General features: G+C 47.8%; 2 protein-coding genes across 2 annotated transcripts; both read left to right on the plus strand.

Annotated features, from left to right (window-relative positions):
• The first annotated feature begins 1,229 nt into the window (after nt 1–1,229).
• LOC125507740 (uncharacterized) lies at nt 1,230–5,303 on the plus strand. Its single transcript, XM_048672233.2, has one exon. The coding sequence runs from the start codon at nt 3,544–3,546 to the stop codon at nt 5,053–5,055; it is 1,512 nt and encodes a 503-aa protein (XP_048528190.2). The 5' UTR covers nt 1,230–3,543; the 3' UTR covers nt 5,056–5,303.
• A 6,632-nt stretch (nt 5,304–11,935) lies between these two features.
• LOC147967875 (uncharacterized) lies at nt 11,936–16,097 on the plus strand. The gene is made up of 4 exons (XM_087523293.1): nt 11,936–13,213; nt 14,314–14,630; nt 14,731–14,846; nt 14,932–16,097. Exons 1-4 carry the CDS (start codon nt 11,936–11,938, stop codon nt 16,095–16,097), a joined length of 2,877 nt encoding a protein of 958 aa, XP_087379419.1.
• Nucleotides 16,098–19,131: the final 3,034 nt, after the last annotated feature.

Below are 19,131 nucleotides of genomic sequence, written 5' to 3' on the forward strand. Positions count from 1 at the left end.
GTGCGGCAATCTTACGGTGCGTCAGTCTTTGTCCGGTGAAAACACGCCTATTTCGCTCCTTCCAGATTGACCATAAAGTGTAGATGATTCTCCCACTGCGCCGCCGACGACCCTGCTTGGACTGTGTTGTCAGTGTTTTATCCCACCAATCAGACACGTTCCAAGACTCCGGGAGGAAGCCCGAGATTGGTACGCCCTCGTTTGTCCAGGTGCATATGCACCTAGGAGCCATTGCCAATTTCCGAAAATATACAGCTTTACTAAATCACATCTAGATGTAAATTAAGTATCTCACATCTAAGTTTTAAACCGTAGGATACATGGTCTCAAGATCCGTGCTTTTTAGCGTGGGCTCCTGAAACGTGGTTGACTAGAGCGTGTGTCTGTTATTACGGCCCATGTGCCTGGGACTTTTTCCCTTAAACTTTTCATTTTCTTTTCTATTATTTGATTTTTTTAGGGGTTCTATTATGTGATCACTAGTGTCGATCCGCTGCAGCACTTGTGAGTGCGTTTTCTTCTTTTTTTTGCAATTCTATGCTTTGTGAATGCACAATAAGGTGTTTGTGTGTTTTTTTCTATGGATTTAATTAATAATTGTCATCTAGATATTTTTTAGCTATATCACATTTAAATTGTCCATCACATAATTAGAAGTTGTAAAATTCATGCAAAAATGTTTCTGTTTGTGTTTGCCGCCGTGCCTCGTCTCGTGCTGGTGAACATTTGTTGGTTTTTTTAAAAGTAGTTTGTCTTTTGTCCCTATATTTTAAAAGTGAACATATTTTACATTTTAAGTATACATCAGAAGAATTTTTCTATTTATAATATTTTAAAATACATAATTAACGTTTTTTTAATATATGTCTCCACATCTACTTCTTCACACACAGTGTACATTTTTTATATAGATAAGGAACAAAAATGTTATACACATTTAACATTTCACAAATACGCGATTAACATTTTTTAATATATATTTTTTGACATCTAAATTTTTTTATACAAATCTAAATTTTCCTATACACCATAAACATTATTTTTATGCGTATTTAACATTTTTTAAATATATTATTTGATGTCTAATTTTTCATATATGCATTGTTAAATTTTTATATACATATGAAACTTTTTTTATAAATGATCAACATTTATCATACATGTTTTATATTTTTCTATACATTTGAAACATTTTTCTATACACGTTTAACATTATTTTACACTGCAACAACATTTTCTAAATATGTAGTAACACTTTTAAAAAATAAAATATAAATCTTAGGAAGGTAACACCAGAAAAAACCAGGAGAAAACAGAAAAGAAATGAAGAAACGGGAAGCAAAACCGATATAGAAAAATAAAAAAATTGTGCGTCGAGGCACTTATAGACGCGCGTGTTGGGCCTTACTGGTCTAATGAGGCGCTGCAGGGGAGTGCCAGGGCATCTCCATTGCAAGACGCTACGGTAGACGCTTAAGAAGGATAAATTAATTTCTTAAAATAAAAATTATGCTAAGCGCCTCCGTGACCCAACGCTTGGCGCTAGTCATAGGTGCTAACTTTTCGTGAAACCGGCCAGAAATCGATCGCTGGACGTCTGGACTCATCGTTCCTATTCGTGGGGTAAGGAAAAAACAGCTAAGCGGCCGCCTCCAGCTTTTGCGTCGATGCCGAGGTGAACGTCAAAATTTGTTGGCTTAACTGCCGATTGGGAAGGATATTAATCCCAGCGCCTGCTCTTGGCGCCCGGCGTTGTAGATGCCCTCATGGGGATTGCTATATCTACACGCCCATTTAACACGGGTATCATGACGGTTCCATTCTCCTAATCACTAGCATATGTACCTCGACTGGCTCATTAGATTCACAATGATATTAGCTGTGGCAACTTGGTCAATTTCTCAACCAAGAATATTATTACATATGTTCGAAATAACATATGTGACGACTCGCTCAATGGCGCGATATCTGCAACAGCCGATGTCATGCATAAATACATTACATTTCTTTTTCATCCCATGAGGAATCGTCGAGGCCGTCGACCTCATATTGCACTCTTAGCATAGACCACAGCTTGATGGTGCATTAAGAAGTGCTTTTGCTCTTGATTCGGAAGAAGAAGAAGAAGAAGAAGAAGAAGAAGAAGAAGAAGAAGAATATACCGTACAATCTTATCAAAAGCTATGCCATGCATCCTGGTTCACGTTGCTATATGCATCTCTGGAAATTTTGGAGCTGAACTTTAAACAACCACTGTCAGGCGGGGTAGACATCAAGAAAAGGAAAGTGGATGCATTGGATCTGCGGAGGTGGGCCAGCCAAATCGCCGTGACCAAACCAAGCAACCCGAGCCACCGAAACAGAGTCGTCCCCTCTGCCCTCTGGTCTCACCGTCACCCATACAAGACCGGGACAATGCAAAAGCTCTTTTGGACTGGGAAAGGCCAGGCCGAGCGTGTTCTCCCTCCCAGGCATTGGCTTCTAGTGTACAAAGTGAAAAGAAATATCCTTTCCCTCAAAAAGAAAAAGTGAAAAGAAATATCCGGCGCAACGTGACAACAGACTTCCTCATGCTTGAGGGACCCTGATAAATCCTTATTTCAAATAATTTTTTGTTGCAATTTTAGTGATTCAAGTTTGGCTGACAAGCATTACAACTCCGTGCTCAATGTACTTTTTTTTGCTAAAAAGTTTACCGTGTGTGTTAACTAAACCTGTCATCCTCACGTCATTAAAATTGCCCTAAAAACATTAAACTTGCAATTGCCAAATACCGAACCTTCAGGATTTATCATTTTCGTAAAAAAAAAGCACCAGATTGAATATCAAATCCACTCGAAACAAATAACTAGGAGTAACATTTTTCTTTTCTTTTAGGGCATGTCTTATACGATGGCTGCTAGAGCATATGCAAACATATGTGAAATGCTCCACCTTGTAATTCATGAATGTTTTAGTTAAAACACAAAATTAGAGTAAGGGTGAACAAAGCATGTCTTTATGTCAAATCACCTGATTTTATTTTCTTTCAGTGTAAGTCGATTCTTTGAGCCGCCCCAGATCTTATTTGTACGTTTGTGCATGTGTCTTCTACATTCGGCTGAACCGACCACCACCACCATGGGATGATCCGCTTGTTGCCGCCACCCATGGCCGCTTTGTCGCCTCGCCCTCCCCTCACCGCCTCCGACTCCTACGCCGCCGCTCACAACCGCTCGCAAGATCGTCCCCATCTCCGGGGAGGTTCTCGCTCAGCCTCGCCGCCGCTGACAGCGCCGTTGCCGGCTTTGGTCTCGAGCTGCGATTGTGTTCACTGTTCTCCCTTAAATCAAGTCACACAAATTTGAAATTCGATTGTGAATAGCTCCTACACCAGAAAAAAAAAGGGTGAGAGAACCCTTGACAGGCTGTGCTCTGGGCACAAGACGGTTACGTGAGTGACGTGACGTATGGCTTCCTCCGGCTTCGCTTTAAACCCCACCCCCTCCCTCCGGATCCATCCCCATTCCCATTCCGATTCGCTCCTTCGCTCAGAGACAGGCCATGGCGCTCCATCTTCACCGCCTACCCCTCCTCCTCCTCCTCCTCCTCCTCGTGCTATCCACCGCCTCCGCCACCCACTCGCCGGAGACCGCGCGCACCCACCACCACCACCACCGCTCGCCCTTCGGCACCGCCACCGCCCACTTCCACCCCGTCCCTGCCGCCGCGCCCTCCATGCACCAAAACCACCTCCACGCCGACACCCAGTCTCTGCTCGCCACCGGCGACGTCGACCCCGTGCTCTCCGACGCGCAGCCAACGGACGCGGCGGCCACACCGCCTCCCGCGCTCGTCCTCCCGGTGCCGGATCTCGCCGAGGCGACGCCGCAGCCGCAGGAGGAGGGGCCCGCTGCAGCGACGACAACGACGAAGACCAGCACGCTTCTCCCGCTTCCTGCCACGGTGGCGACCACCTCGAGCCCGCCTCCGCCTCCCGCCGTGTCCGACGCCGAGCAGGGGCTGCAGCAGCTCGCGAGGGTGCTCACCTCCCTCGGGTACAACGAGATGGCGTCGGAGGCGCCGCTCCTTGCCCGCGCGCCGCCGCTCGCGAGGTGGCCTGGGGCCATCACCGTCTTCGCCGCCCCCGACGCCTTCCTCCAGGCGTCCTGCCCCATGTGCTCGCGCCGCCACCTCCTCGAGCAGCACATCGCCATGGGCTACTACCCCTACTCCGACCTCGCCGCCGCCGCCACCATGAAGATCCCCTCCGCCTCCGTCGGCTTCTGCATCAAGGTCGCCACAGAGCGGGGCCCCTTCGGCATCCACTACGCCAGGATCTACGCCGACGGCGTCGAGGTGTCCCACCCCGAGCTCTACAACGACGGCCGCTACGTCGTCCACGGCCTCCACGGCTTCCTGCGCCCGCTCACGCACTCCTGCTTCGACGGCCCGCACCACCACCACCTCACCGGCCGCTCCGCCGCAGCCTCCGCGGCCACCGCCGCCTCCGTGGTGCGCATCATGATCCGCGACGCCATGGCGCGACTCCGCGACGGGGGCTACGGCTTCATGGCGCTGGCCATGCGCGTCAAGTTCGCCGAGCTCGAGAAGTACGCCAACCTGACGCTCTTCGCGCTCGACGACCCGGCCATCTTCGTCGGCGGAGGCCACGACTACGTCTCGGCGGTGCGCTTCCACATCGTCCCCAACCACCGCCTCACGCGCGCCGACCTCCAGCGCCTCCGCCCCGGCACGGTCCTCCCCACGCTGGCCGGCGAGGGCCAGAGCCTCGTGGTCACCCACTACGCCACCGACTCGGCCTCCTCCAACTCCAACTCCGTCCGCATCAACTACATACCCATCAAGGAGCCCGACGTGGTGGTCAACTCGCGCATCGCCGTCCACGGCGTCTACGTGCCGTTCCCCCGCCTCCACCTCGCCGCCTCGGTCGCCGTCGCGTCCGCCACCGACCAGAGGAACGACACCTGCGGCACCGGGGGACCCTTCGGCAGCTGCGCCTCGTCAGCGTCGGCGATCACCTCTCCCAAGAGGCAAGTAGCTCATGGCGAGTGATGCGTACGTGAGTCGTCTCGATCCTTTTGCTCTGTTATGTTTCTAGCCATGGAGGATTTACTGCTACTAGTGCGTAGTGCTTTGGATGAGTGATTTGGACAGTCGTTTAGTTAGTTCAATAGAGGTTCAGATGAGAGATTGAGCAGTCGTATCGTGGTGATGAGTACATTTTGTGGCACCGAATGGTTGTTGCCTAGCTTATCCAGTGCGTCTTGAATGAATTTTGATGCGAATTCGATTCATCTTCTCGTTGCTCTGTTCTGACCGTGTGCTATACTTTTGTTCTTGCTTGTGCTATACTTTTGTTCCTGCATTCATCAGTTACTGTTCTTGCTTGTGCTTAATTCACGTCCAGTTTTTACTTTGAAATCTGAATCATCCTACGCATGCATACAAGGATGCCCCAAACACACTGCATTGATAGTTTTATTATTGTTCTGTTAAGATGTAGTATTAAATTGACTTTGCAGATGATCTTGTCATGGTTTGGTGTGGAGGATCTTTGTCTACTTCAGTTTGTTTGTTCTGGTCATCCTTACCATCTGCATATTTATGTGTTTTGCACCATGGATTATACAGCGTGAATGTTATATAAATTGCTCTGCTCCGGCTGTTTGCTGAACTTCTGTTCTTGCTTGTGCTAAATTTTTTTACTGTTTACATGGCTCAATTTACTTCCAATTTTACTCTGAGTCTTCCCACGCATGCATATAAGGAATGGTGTTCAGTTGGTAGGATTCCCAAACTCAGATGGTGATAATTTTGTTGTTGTCCTGCTAAGATGTACAGTACTACTACTAAATTGAGTTTGCAGATGATCCTCAGATGGTTTGAGCCGCAGGATGTTTGTGGGCCTCAGTTTGTTCTGTGTTTTGCGCCATGGATTATGCACTGTGATTGTCATACACGCTCAAGCTAACCGAAAATTCTTGATATTCCCCTTTTGTCTCATGAACATACAGTGATCACTTTGTTTCTGTTCTCTTAAGATGTAGATGGATGATCCTGTGATGATTTAATGTGCTGTTTCTTTGTGCATACTTCAGTTTGTTATCATCACCGTTGTGAACATGATTGATCAACTTCATATGCTTGTTTTGACTCATGGACTTTACCTCACTTAAATTCCAGTGTATGACAGGAATATCTGTTGCTCGGCTAAGTTTTAGTATTTCATCAGTTCATTGGTTGGTTCCTGCTAGTTTCTGTCATGTTACTCCCTCCGTAAACTAATATAAGAGCATTTAGAACACTACTTTAGTAATCTAAACGCTCTTATATTAGTTTACAGAGGGAGTACTTGGTAGTTTGTTTCCTAGAGTTGTGTCTGATTAAATAGTTTTCCAGAGTTTGTTGCTGGGCTAAAAAGTTTCAGCCTACTAGGTAGTTTCCTAGTTGAAAAATGCAAATGAAACTAGTTTCCTAGTTTTAACTTACTTGCTGGTCTATACTTGTGCAAATGCAACTTACAGGTTCTGTAAAATTATGTACCGATAAACGTCTCATCATGATCTTTAGCCTGCAATCTTGCTGCCTTCATGTGTTTTTTGAAACTAGGAACGAAAGTGCAGAGGAAAATAGTTCTGCTAATTAAAGCGAAGATGTAATTCAGAGATTCCTGCATACATTTACTACTTGTCTTGGTTGTGCTAATTCCGTTCCTGCATGCATCCGCTAGCGTTTAAGATGGCTCTGCTTATTTCCAACTTGTGCTCTGAATCTTGCCGTCACCGTGCATGCATGGGACGGTTGTTCTAAGATTATTTTTGAAGTTTGAACCGCATGTGTGTTTAATCAGGCATAGGCACTGCTGCCCCAAACTTGTTGCAGCGATCATTTTGTGCTTGTTCTTTCTCTTAAGTCTTAAGATGTACTCCCTCTGTTCACTATTGTAAGATGAACTTACGGTGATCATCTTGTTTGTGGTCTGTTAAGATGTAGATTGGTGCGATTTTTATTCATCTTCTCGTTGCTCTGTTCCGACTGTTTGCTGAACTTGTGTTCTTGCTTGTGCTAATTTTGTTGCTGCATGCATCAGTTACTGTTTAGATGGCTCGGTTCACTTCGAAATTGTACCTTGAATCATCCTATGCATGCATATATACAAGGAATGTTGTCCAGTTTGATGATCAGGCACAGGACCGGATGCCCCAAACTCACTGCTGTGATAGTTTCATTCTTGTTCTGTTAAGATATACGTACTATACTAGTTGAGTTTGCAGGCGATATCGTGATGGTTTGATCTGCAGGATCTTTGTCTAGTTCAGTTTGTTCGTTCCGGTCATCCTTACCATCTGCATATTTATGTGTTTTGCACCATGGATTATGCAGCGCGAATGTCATATAGGATCATGCTAAATTCCTAACTGAAAGTCTTTGGTATTCCCCTTTCGTTTTGGACTCGTCGTCAACTTAGGGTGATAATTTTGTTTCTGGTCTGTTAAGGTGTAGTAAACTGGATGATCCTGTGATGGGTTTGGTTATCTGCACGTCAGTTCGTTCTGCTCATCATTGTGTGCGTGATTGATCAACTGCATGTTATATTTTTGCACCGTTGATCATGCAGGAGGAATGTCATTCAAATACAGGATCAGGCTAACTGAAACTATTTGATATTTCCGCCTTTTCGGCTTTGACTCATGAACTCACCTCAGTTAAATTCCCGCTTATGACAGAAATGTTGGTAGCTGGGTTAAGTTAGTTTCTAGAGTTTATCAGTAGTTCCTACTATTTTTTTTCAAGTTACTAGGTACTAGTTTGTTTCCTTGAATTGTGTCTCATCAAGCAGTTTTTCGAGAGTTGGTTGCTGGGCTAAGCTAGTTTCTGTTGGTTGATGGGCTAAGTTTCAGATTGCTACCTAGTTGTGTCTGGTCAAGAAGTTTTCTAGAGTTGTGCCAATGCATCCTAGGGTTAGTCAGGTTCTGTAGAATTCTGCACAGATAAACTTCCGATGCATAGTCTTTAGACTGTGATCTTGCTCTCTTACGTGAATGTGTTTCTGGAGACAAGGAAAGGAGGTGCAGAGAAACATACTGTATTTCAGATTACATGCATGTTACACAAGCCCTGCTTTGCATTTTTGCCAGCAATGTTGCTTCTGTACCCTGTTTTCAACGCCTTTAATTTCTGAATCACGGATATACCTTCTTTGCATGCATGTTATACATTAACTTGTGAATCACACATACATCTTGTTTACAACTGCAATTCTGCTGTATATGCCCTTCCTAGGGTCATTAACTTGTGAATCACAGACATATGTTGTCCCAAATACGAGTATTCCAGCTCTGAATTTCAGACAGCAGAGCACACACAGATGACACATGTACAAGTAGAGTAATTCGTACCGTGCCACCAACTCAGAAATGGGGCTCTTCGTGTACTTAAGTTTGTTCTTGTCATCATTGTGTTTTTTTTGAAAAGGGGGTGTACCTCAGTTTCTGAATCTGCATCAGAAAGATGCATACGGCTTATATTATTAAAAAGATAATCCAGTAACAAAGTCTCGGAAGGTCATAGTGCAAACATAAACAAAAGCTCAAAAGAGGTAAGACCCAAAGCCACAACCGGCTGGCAAAACAATAAGAGCACTACATGCCTATCCTACTACATGACCCCCATTCAAACCGGTTGAAAAAATCCCGAGCTACCATCTCCCATTGGGTAGACGCAGTAACCAAACGCTCCCTGGCCTTCGTTGGAGTGAGTAGCGACCACATACGGATGAACGCCGTGGCCCTGAAGATAACCTGCAAAAAGTGAATGTTTGTTGATCTGTTAAAGACTAAATCATTTCTGCAGTTTCATACTGCCCACAATAAAGCACAAACGTCAACCCGAATGTGTCTTGCATAATCAGAATCAACCCCATCAAACCATGTTCGAAATAACATGTTGATAGAGGTGGGCTGACTAATATTAAACGCAATATGAATCGACCGCCACAGAATCTTAGCCAACGGACAATCGAGAAAGAGGTGTTTGATGTTTTTGTTATGATCACAAAAGCTACATCTAGACGAGCCCACCCAATTACGTTTTGCAAGGTTATCCTTAGTCAAAATGACTTGTTTATGCACAAACTACATAAACACTTTGATACGTAAGGGTACCTTAACTTTCCAAACTTGTAACGTGGTAGGGATGACGCTAGAGTTAATGACATCCAGATACATTGATTTGACCGAGAACACTCCGTTCTTAGTAAGTTTCCAATGCAGCTGATCTGGCTGCTGAGATAGCCGGACTTCCATTAAACGTCTAACGAGATGGAGCCAGGCCTCCCAACGATTTCCAACTAGCGTCCGTCTAAAACTAATATTGAGTGGAGCGGACTGTAAAACATTTGCAGCGTAGGCTTCTCTACGTCGGACAATGTTGTACAATGTAGGATATTGAAGTGCAAGGGGGGTCTCCCCAAGCCACGTATCCTCCCAAAACCTCGTAGTGGCACCATTCCCAACAATAAATTTCGTCTTGTTGAAAAAGAGTTGTTTTACTCTCATCAAACCCTTTCAAAAGGGTGAGTCGGAAGGCCTCACATTCACCTGAGCCAAGGTTTTAGTATAAAGATACTTATTACGCAAAATCTGTGCTTAAGTAGCCTCCGTCTCAGATGACAGCTTAAATAGCCACTTGCTAAGGAGACATGTTTTTGACTTCCAGATTTTCAATACCTAAACCTCCTTGGTCCTTAGGCCTACAGATAATATCCCACTAAGCAAGTCTATACTTTCGTTTAAGCTCATCATTTTGCCAAAAGAATCGAGATCGATAGAAATCTAACCTTTTCCTGACGCCCACCGGAACCAGGAAAAAGGATAAGAGAAACATAGGCATACTGGTAAGGACCGAATTAATCAGAATCAATCGTCCTCTGTATGACATGAGCTTCCCTTTCCAACAGCTCAGTTTCTTTTCAAAACGATCCTCGATGCATTTCCACTAAATATTAGTCGGCTTACGATGATGAATGGGTATATCTAAATACGTAAACGGTAATGAGCCGAATTCACATCCGAACAATTGTTGATACGTCTCCCGGTCATCATTTGCTCTTCCAAAGCAAAACAATTCGCTCTTGTGGAAGTTGATTTTGAACCCAGACAATTGTTCAAATAAGCATAACAGCAGCTTCATGTTTCTTGCTTTCGCCAAGTCGTGCTCCATAAAGATGATAGTATCATCAGCATACTGAAGAATGGAAATCTCGCCGTCAACTAGATGTGGAACCAGGCCACCTACCTGCCCTGCATCCTTTGCCCGATCTATTAAAATAGTCAGCATATCAACCACTATGTTAAATAGGATCGGTGACATAGGGTCTCCTTGCCTTAGCCCCTTGTGTGTTTGGAAATAGTGTCCTACGTCATCATTCGCCTTAATCCCGACACTCCCTTTTTGCATAAAGGAATCAATCTGGCTTCTCCAGGCTGGATCAAAATCTTTCATATGCAAAGCTTGTTGAAGGAAAGGCCATTTAACTTTATCATATGCTTGTCCTATACAACAAATTAAAGCAGGCATGTGCAAGAAGAGGAATTCGTACCCGTCAACCCACACAGCAGAGCACACAGACTGCACTGCAGATACTTGTCCTATATATCCCAGTTGTCGAATTCAGCAGCATGTTTAGTTCAACAACAGGAATCTGCTCCTCTGGTCACCGTGATACTAGGTAGAGGAGTTGCTCTCGTCCAGCCAGGATCGAAAATTCAGGAAGAGAAAACAAAAAATGCAGGAACGAGACCGTGCGTGCATCGTCTGGATCGTGGATGAAACTGCGGCAATTTCACAGAAAAGGTCGAATAGTAGAGAGAAAATGACGAACACTACATCAAAGACGACCACAATCCAGGCTAATCCAGCAAGTGGACGAGGTCGCCCCCACGCCAAGTAGACGATGGCCACGGTGCGGGCGATCCTGCCCAATAGGAATAATCCTGGGTTGGCGGCGATGAGGAGGCCGAAGGCGACGGCGTACTTGTAGTGGCCGACGATGGTGACCGCGACCGCACGGGAGCAGCGGAGCCAGCACCGCCGCGGCCGCCTGAATCGCGGCGCTGCACAGCATCCCGAGCCAGAGGGCGCTCAGCTCGGCGTTCTGCGCGTCTGTCAGTGGCACGCACTGCAGGACGAACGAGGACGGCAACCAGTGAGACCAACACCATACAGTACCATACACCATTCAGTACCGGGATCGCCGTCTTCCTCTTGGCCACGGTCGAAGGCAGCGGAGCAGGCGTCTTCTTGCCGTCCATGGTGTGGATTCCGAGCAAGCTACGCACGGCAGCGGCAAGTTCCCTCGTTCAATTTTCTGCGTGCAAAAGGAACATGAAGAAAGATTTCAGCGAGAAAGCAGAGCACACACTAGACTAGCTCGCTAGTTCCAGCATTTGGATCGAGTGTAGGCGAGAAAAATAAGAGAAGCACGCACTGATAGAGAGTTTGCAAGATGATGGCGGAGGCGGAGGGGACTCACCGTGCCTGGTCGGATGCCTTTTTGTGCATGCTTCTTTCCCAAGGAGTTTTGGCGGCGCCGGAGCACTAGCTACTTGGGAGAGAAAAGGGAGTGCGGTCCGTGCACAAGCATGCATGTGATGTGATGATTGTTAGAGTTTGAGTTATTCACGCTATGTAATCTCAACTATCCTCTTCTCTTCCTCTCCCGTATCCAGCTCTATCTCTATTTCTCTCTCTGTAAACAAACCAGGTCGCTATGATCTCTTGTACTCCACGGCAAAGGTTTTGCCTCAATAAATATACATACACGGCTCTCCTAAGGGAGAGTAGGAACGCTTCCAGTCATTGTATTTTACATGGTATACAGAGCAAGGTTCTTCCCCAACATCTAGCGAAACAAAAAAACTCATCTATCGCCATGGCCTCCACCTCGGGCGTTGCTTCCCTCAACCTGGGCGCACCTCCAACCGAGAAGCTAACAAGGGGGAACTACCTCCTTTGGAAGGCCCAAGTAATGCCGGCCTTGCGAGGTGCGCAGGTGACCGGTCTCTTGGATGGCAGCGACGCCGCACCACCAAAGACGGTGGAGATCGCTCAAGCGGACAAGACCACGGCAACAGGGCCCAATCCCTTGTATGGTCCGTGGCTGGCAAAGGATCAGCAGGTTCTGAGCTACCTGTGGAACTCGCTATCGCAAGAAATTCTTGCACAGGTCATCGGTAAGGAGAACACCTTCGACCTTTGGACAGCTCTTACGACTCTGTTCGCCTCGCAGTCACAGTCTCGAATAACCAATCTGAGGATCGCCATCGCCAACACAAAGAAGGGAAACATGTCGAGCAACACCTCCATGGCCAAGATGAAGAGCCTCGGCGATGAACTCGCTGCGGCTGGCCGTCCGGTGAGCGATCCAGAGATGGTCGACTACATCCTTGCCGGGCTCGATCGAGACTATGATCCCATCGTTGCAGCAGTTGGCGCCATCAAGAACTCCATCACCGTCGACGATCTCTTCGCGCAGATATGTGCTTTTGATCAAAGGATGGAGATGCTCGGCGATGGGCCATCCGGCTTCCGCTCATCTGTTAACGCTGTCTACAGGGGGCGTGGTCAGTCTCGTCCTAGAGGCGGCCGTGGGCGAGGGAACAGGGGGCGCGGCCGTGGCAATCACGCCTCTCCCTCTCCTACTCGTGGCGGTGGCAGAGGTGGCTATCAACAACGCCCGCGTCCGCAACCACAACAGCAACAGCAACAAGAAGGGGACTATCTCGAATGTCAGATCTGCTACAAATTCCATGCTGGTGGTGCAAGAGCTTGCTGGCATCGGTATGACGAGGACCAGGAAGAAAAGAAGGCGGCAAATCTCATCACCAACTCCTACGGGATTGACACGAACTGGTATGCAGATTCAGGCGCCACCGAGCACATCACGGGCGAACTCGACAAGTTGACAATGCGAGAAAGATACCACGGAGGTGACCAAGTGCACACGGCAAGTGGAAAGGGTATGGATATCACTCACATTGGTAACTCAATTGTTAAAACCCTTGAGAAAAATTTGCATCTAAACAATGTCTTACATGTTCCTGATGCCTCAAAGAATCTTGTTTCAGTTCATCGTTTTACTCTTGACAACAAAGTTCTCATAATATTCTATCCTTATTCTTTTGTGGTTAAGGATTTGGCAACGAGGAGAGTAATTCTTAGAGGAAAATGCGAGGGAGGTCTCTACCCGCTCATATCATCAGTTTCTTCATCATCAAATAAACAAGCATGGAGTGTCACCAAACCATCATCGGCAAAGTGGCATCGTCGTCTGGGTCATCCTTCTTCAACTATCGTTCAACATGTTCTTAGTAGAAATAAACTTCCTTATGAGTCTAGTGTTGAGACAGTTTGTGATGCGTGTCAACAAGCTAAGAGTCATCAATTACCATATCCTACCTCTACCAGTGTATCCACTGCTCCTTTGCAACTTATCTTTTCAGACGTGTGGGGACCAGCCCTACATCAGTTGGTAGATTCTCATATTATGTAAGCTTTATTGATGATTATAGTAAGTTTACTTGGATTTATTTGCTAAAGAAAAGATCCGATGTATTCCAAGTCTTTAGTAATTTTCAAAATCTTGTTGAACGCCAACTAAACTGCAAAATCCTTGCTATGCAAACTGACTGGGGTGGTGAGTATGCGAAACTCAATTCCTTTTTTCAAAAAATTGGAATTTCACATCATGTCTCTTGCCCACATGCTCACCAACAAAATGGCTCTGCCGAACGAAAACATCGTCATATTGTTGAAGTAGGACTCGCACTGTTAGCTCATGCGTCTATGCCTCTCAAATTCTGGGATGAAGCTTTTCTCACTGCCACATATCTCATCAATATTCGTCCAAGCAACGTCATAAAATTTGAGAAGCCTATAACACGTCTCTTTGGTGTTACTCCAGATTACACATCTCTTCGTATTTTTGGTTGTGCTTGTTGGCCAAATCTTAGACCCTATAATACACGCAAACTTGCGTTTCGTTCCAAAAAATGTGTCTTTTTAGGATACAGTCCTATGCACAAAGGGGTTAAATGCCTTGATGTCTCCACTGGTAGGGTCTACATCTCTAGAGATGTCATCTTTGATGAATCAGTCTTTCCTTTTGAGTCTCTTCATCCAAATGCCGGAGCCCTCCTTCGAAAAGAAATATTGCTTCTTCCGGATTTTGATCAAGGGGGTGATAACAATTGCGCCGACCAATCTGACGAAAATATTCCTGCCTCTACTTCTACTGTTATGCCTGTGCAGGTACCTAAAGAAAATTTGGCTCAAAATGATCAAAATCATGAAAATCCGGCTCAAAATGAACCATTATTTCATGTGAACGGAGAAGAAGGGGTCGGTGCAGACCACGAGGAAGATCTGGCGGCGCCTGTCACGCCTGTGCGGCTGCCAGGCTCGGATCGCTCACGCAGATCCTCCTTGGATCACACCCCCGACAGCAGCGGTTTCCAGGTGGGCCAGGCCGACCCGACAACAGCAGCGGGCCAGTCCATGGGTGCCGCATCATCACGCGGGAGTGCGCGGGCCACGCGCGTGCAGCCCAGGACAGCGACATGCTCCATGTGCGCATGCAACCGACAACAACAGCAGGATCTTCTGCAGATAGAAATACCGCGACCCAGGATAATTTCAGTTTTGGATCAGCCACACCTATGACCACAGGATCGTCTGCGTCTACCGAGTCTGCACACTTGGAAGGATCTTCTGGATCATCTGTGAACAGTCAAATTGTGCAGCCTCCTGTGCAATCACAACGCCAACTCGCCACTTCTCCAAGGGTTATGACTCGTCTACAAAAAGGTATTAGAAATCCAAAAATAAGAACGGATGGCACTATACTATATGGCATGTTGTGTATTTCAGGTGAACCAGCAAAATTAAGTGATGCACTTGGAGATCCTAAGTGGAAAAAGGCTATGGATGAAGAATATGGTGCACTCATAAAGAATAAAACATGGCGCTTGGTGCCAAGTCAAAGAGGTAAAAATATCATTGATTGCAAATGGGTTTATATAATCAAGAGAAAAGCAGATGGCTCCATTGATAGGTACAAGGCACGTTTAGTTGCAAAAGGATTTAAGCAACGTTATGGTATTGATTATGAGGACACTTTTAGTCCTGTTGTGAAAGCTGCTACCATAAGACTTGTGCTAGCCATTGCTGTTTCCAAGGGATGGAGCCTTAGACAGCTAGATGTTCAGAACGTGTTTTTGCATGGTGTTTTGAAAAAGGAGGTCTATATGAGGCAACCACCAGGGTATGAAAACAAACAAGCACCTCACTATGTTTGCAAACTTGACAAAGCTCTTTATGGTCTGAAACAGTCCCCTAGAGCATGGTTCTCAAGGTTGAGCTCACAGTTGAAGCATCTTGGCTTTGTTGCGTCCAAGGCTGACACGTCTCTCTTCATCTATAACAAAGCAAATGTTGCCATGTTTGTGCTCATTTATGTTGATGACATCATAGTTGCAAGCTCCTCACAAGATGCCACTAATGCTTTATTGCATGATTTAAGCTCAGAATTTGCTTTAAAAGATCTTGGTGATTTACACTTCTTCCTAGGTATTGAAGTTAAGAAGATTCAAGATGGCATAGTGTTAAGTCAGGAAAAATATGCCACTGAACTTCTAACTCGTATGGGAATGAGAGATTGCAAGCCTTCACCCACACCATTGTCTTCTTCGGAACAACTTTCAGCACATGAAGGTGAACCACTTAAGGAAGAGGAGAGCACAGAATATAGAAGTATTGTTGGAGCTCTACAATATTTGACTTTGACACAGCCATACATATCATTTGCTGTAAACAAGGTTTGTCAATATCTACATGCTCCTACCTCCACTCATTGGACAGCTGTCAAGAGGATTGTACGATATATTAAGCACACAGTGAGTTTGGGACTTCAGTTCAGATGTTCTAGTTCTTCTCTTATTAGTGCTTTCTTTGATGCTGATTGGGCAGGATGTAGTGATGACAGAAAGTCAACTGGAGGATTTGCAGTATTCTTTGGTTCAAATCTTATTTCTTAGAGTGCTAGAAAACAACCAACAGTGTCAAGGTCAAGTATAGAGGCTGAATACAAGTCATTAGCAAATGCTACTGCTGAGATCATTTGGATAGAATCATTGCTTAATGAGTTGGGAATTAAGCAACGTCGTATTTCATGTTTGTGGTGTGACAATTTGAGAGCCACCTATCTCTCTGCTAATCCAGTCTTTCATGGCAGAACTAAACATATTGAAATTGATTTTCATTTTGGACGAGAAAGGGTGGCAGAGAAGAAGTTGGACATAAGGTTTATTCCATCCAAGGATTAAGTAGCAGATGGATTCACTAAAGCCTTGCCAGTTAAGCCTTTTGAAGAGTTCAAGAGAAATCTCAACATAGGATAGTTTAGCTTATGGGAGGGTGTTAGAGTTTGAGTTATTCACGCTATGTAATCTCAACTATCCTCTTCTCTTCCTCTCCCGTATCCAGCTCTATCTCTATTTCTCTCTGTAAACAAACCAGGTCGCTATGATCTCTTGTACTCCACGGCAAAGGTTTTGCCTCAATAAATATACATACGCGGCTCTCCTAAGGGAAAGTAGGAACGCTTCCAGCCATTGTATTTTACAATGATCTCATCTCATTGACAGGGCAGTGACGATCGATGAGCAGAGGAAACAAGCGGGAAGCTGCGTATCTGCAATGCACCCAGCCAAGCGCGTATGCCACCTTTGGCAACGCGTAATTTCTTTATTTCTTTGCAATGGGATGTACGGAAAGAAATGCGATATCGTGGTTGAAATTGTATACACATGGCAGTCAAAACGCAGCTAGTAGCTCATTTTAGCCGCGCACTATCCTTTTCAACTAGCTAGTGTGCCTTGTACTCGAGTAGCATATACGCATATGCATCTTGCATCGTGCCGGTTTTATTGCCCTGCTCTATCTTGACCAAGAACGTACGAGAGGTGGGGCTCCAATGCTCAACACGTTTTCTACTCCAACCACCCGTCAAAAAACGAGGAAGGCTGATAAAAATTTATGTACCACCCATCACTTAGAGTAACTCCAAAGGGCCGACCCATTTCGTCCGTCTACGTCCGTTTGGGTCGGTGGCCGCCACTTTTGTCCGCGCCGATCCAAACTCAAATCACGTCCGCCTCGCGTCCGCGCCGACGCATTTGTGGCCCAAATTTGCGCCTCAAATGCGTCGGCGCGGACGCCGAACGGACGCTTCGCGCGCCTTCTCGCTATCCGCCGCGTCCCCACATGGCAGCCGTCCAACTACCCGCTGCCCACGCGGTCAGCTTAATTTATGACAACGGACCCACGCGTCAGCGACGGCGCCCGTGCGGCGGGGCCGTCCTCATCCAAACTCGCCGTCCCCATCTGCCCACCTTGCTCCCTCGTCGCCGGCAAACCCTAGCCACCACAACCACATCGAGGATGGGCCTCTTCTCCGGTGCCAGCGGCAGCAAGGCCAAGGGCAAGTCCCCCGCCACCCCCTTCCCCTCCGAGTTCCTCCCACCCCCGTCGGCGCCTCGCCGGCAGAGGCAGCGCGTCAACGTGCCAGTGCACCAGGCGGAGTGGCACTGGCAGAACTGGCAGCCTCTGCTGTATCCGGACGTGACGCTGCCGCACGACTGACATCTGGATCCAGAAAGGATCCTAGTGCCGGCGGCGCCGCGGTCGGCTCGTGCTCATGCGGAGGAGGTGCGGCGCCGGCGGGCGCTGCTGACGCCGGAGCAGCGCCTCGACAAGGCCTACGCAACCGACTCGCCCAACTGGGCGAGGTGGTTCGCCTTCGAGCACGAGGAGGCGAGGCGATGGGGCGTGCGTGAGGTCGACCGGAGGCCAACGCCGCTGGTCGTCCGCGAGGAGGACCAGGCGGCCCTTGCGGCCGTCTACCGGGAGAGCGAGGAGGACGAGCGGCGCAGAGCGGAGGCGGCGGAGGCGGAAGAGGAGGCCCGCTACGAGGCGGCAATGGCGCAGGCCCTTGCTCTCTCCGCGGCGGGCGACAACGTGGTGCCGCCGGTGGCCCCGCCGTCCCCCATCAAGACGGAGCCGCAGCCGGAGCCCGAGCGCGAGCCCATCGCGCGCTTCTCCTGGAATGGAGTGGTGCGCGAGTGGGTGTCCGCGCCACCGGTTTGGCTAGGGGCGACGCCGGCGCAGGAGCAGGCCTACCTCGAGATGTGGCGCCAGCGCCGGCTGGCAGAGGAGCGCCGTCAAGGCGAGTACGAGGAGATGCTCGAGCGCGACCTCGAGGAGGAGACGCGCGAGGCCGAGGAGGAGGCGCGCCAGGCCGCGACTGCACAGGCGGCCGCACAGCCCCCCGCCCCGGCACTGCCTGCGCCGGCACAGCCCGACATGGCGGCGCTCTGGAACACGGCGTTCGCCTGGGCCAGGCCGGCGCCGACGCTCATCGACCTCACGGACCCCGAGGACGACGACAACCACGCCTAGGGCAGCGCGCCACCTCGTAGTTTAGGCTATTTTTATTTTTTTAATTGCAAATGTGGACGCGTGGACTCTCGCCGGCCTTCGTGGCCGGCTTTAATGTTTAATTAATGCTGTTTCTTTTTTTTAATATGCATGCGTTCATTTTTTTGGCGCCGTCAAAATGGGTCTCAGGCCAGCGTTGGGCGCAGGCGCCGACCCAAATGCGGAAGCGGGCATCCGTGTTCGTCTGGCCAACCCAAACGGACAAAAAACGGACGAAATCGCCGTCCATTTGGGTCGGCCCGTTGGAGTTGCTCTTAGGACTCGCACACCTCCGACACACTCAAATCTCCCTCCCGGTCGACTTCTCATCCACTCCGTCCTTGCCCCCCTTGCTTTGCATCTGCACTTTCCTCGTCCACCGCTGCCGGTGTACCTCTCCGGCCGCTGCCTAGATATCCTAGGCGTCACAACTCCCATCAAAACCGCTGCTATCCACCCAGGATCCCTCCGCAACCAGGTACCCTCCGCCGCTGCCCAGACATCCTAGGCGTCACAACCCCCATCAAAACCGCTGCTATCCACCCAGGATCCCTCCGCAACCAGGTACCCTCCGGCACTGTCTACGACATCCAT

The sequence above is a fragment of the Triticum urartu genome, chromosome 5A (assembly GCF_056163025.1).
Source record: "Triticum urartu cultivar PI428250 chromosome 5A, HENAU_Tu73, whole genome shotgun sequence".
In the NCBI taxonomy this organism is placed as follows: Eukaryota; Viridiplantae; Streptophyta; class Magnoliopsida; order Poales; family Poaceae; genus Triticum; species Triticum urartu.

What these genes read in the sequence shown, in the direction of transcription:
- LOC125507740 (XM_048672233.2), top strand. Translation starts at nt 3,544, where the DNA reads ATGGCGCTCCATCTTCACCGCCTACCCCTCCTCCTCCTCCTCCTCCTC.
- LOC147967875 (XM_087523293.1), top strand. Translation starts at nt 11,936, where the DNA reads ATGGCCTCCACCTCGGGCGTTGCTTCCCTCAACCTGGGCGCACCTCCA. An exon ending in AGGATTTGGCAACGAGGAGA is followed by an intron (nt 13,214 to 14,313) that starts GTAATTCTTAGA and finishes ATGCCTGTGCAG; the next exon opens with GTACCTAAAGAAAATTTGGC. An exon ending in AGGACAGCGACATGCTCCAT is followed by an intron (nt 14,631 to 14,730) that starts GTGCGCATGCAA and finishes CTATGACCACAG; the next exon opens with GATCGTCTGCGTCTACCGAG.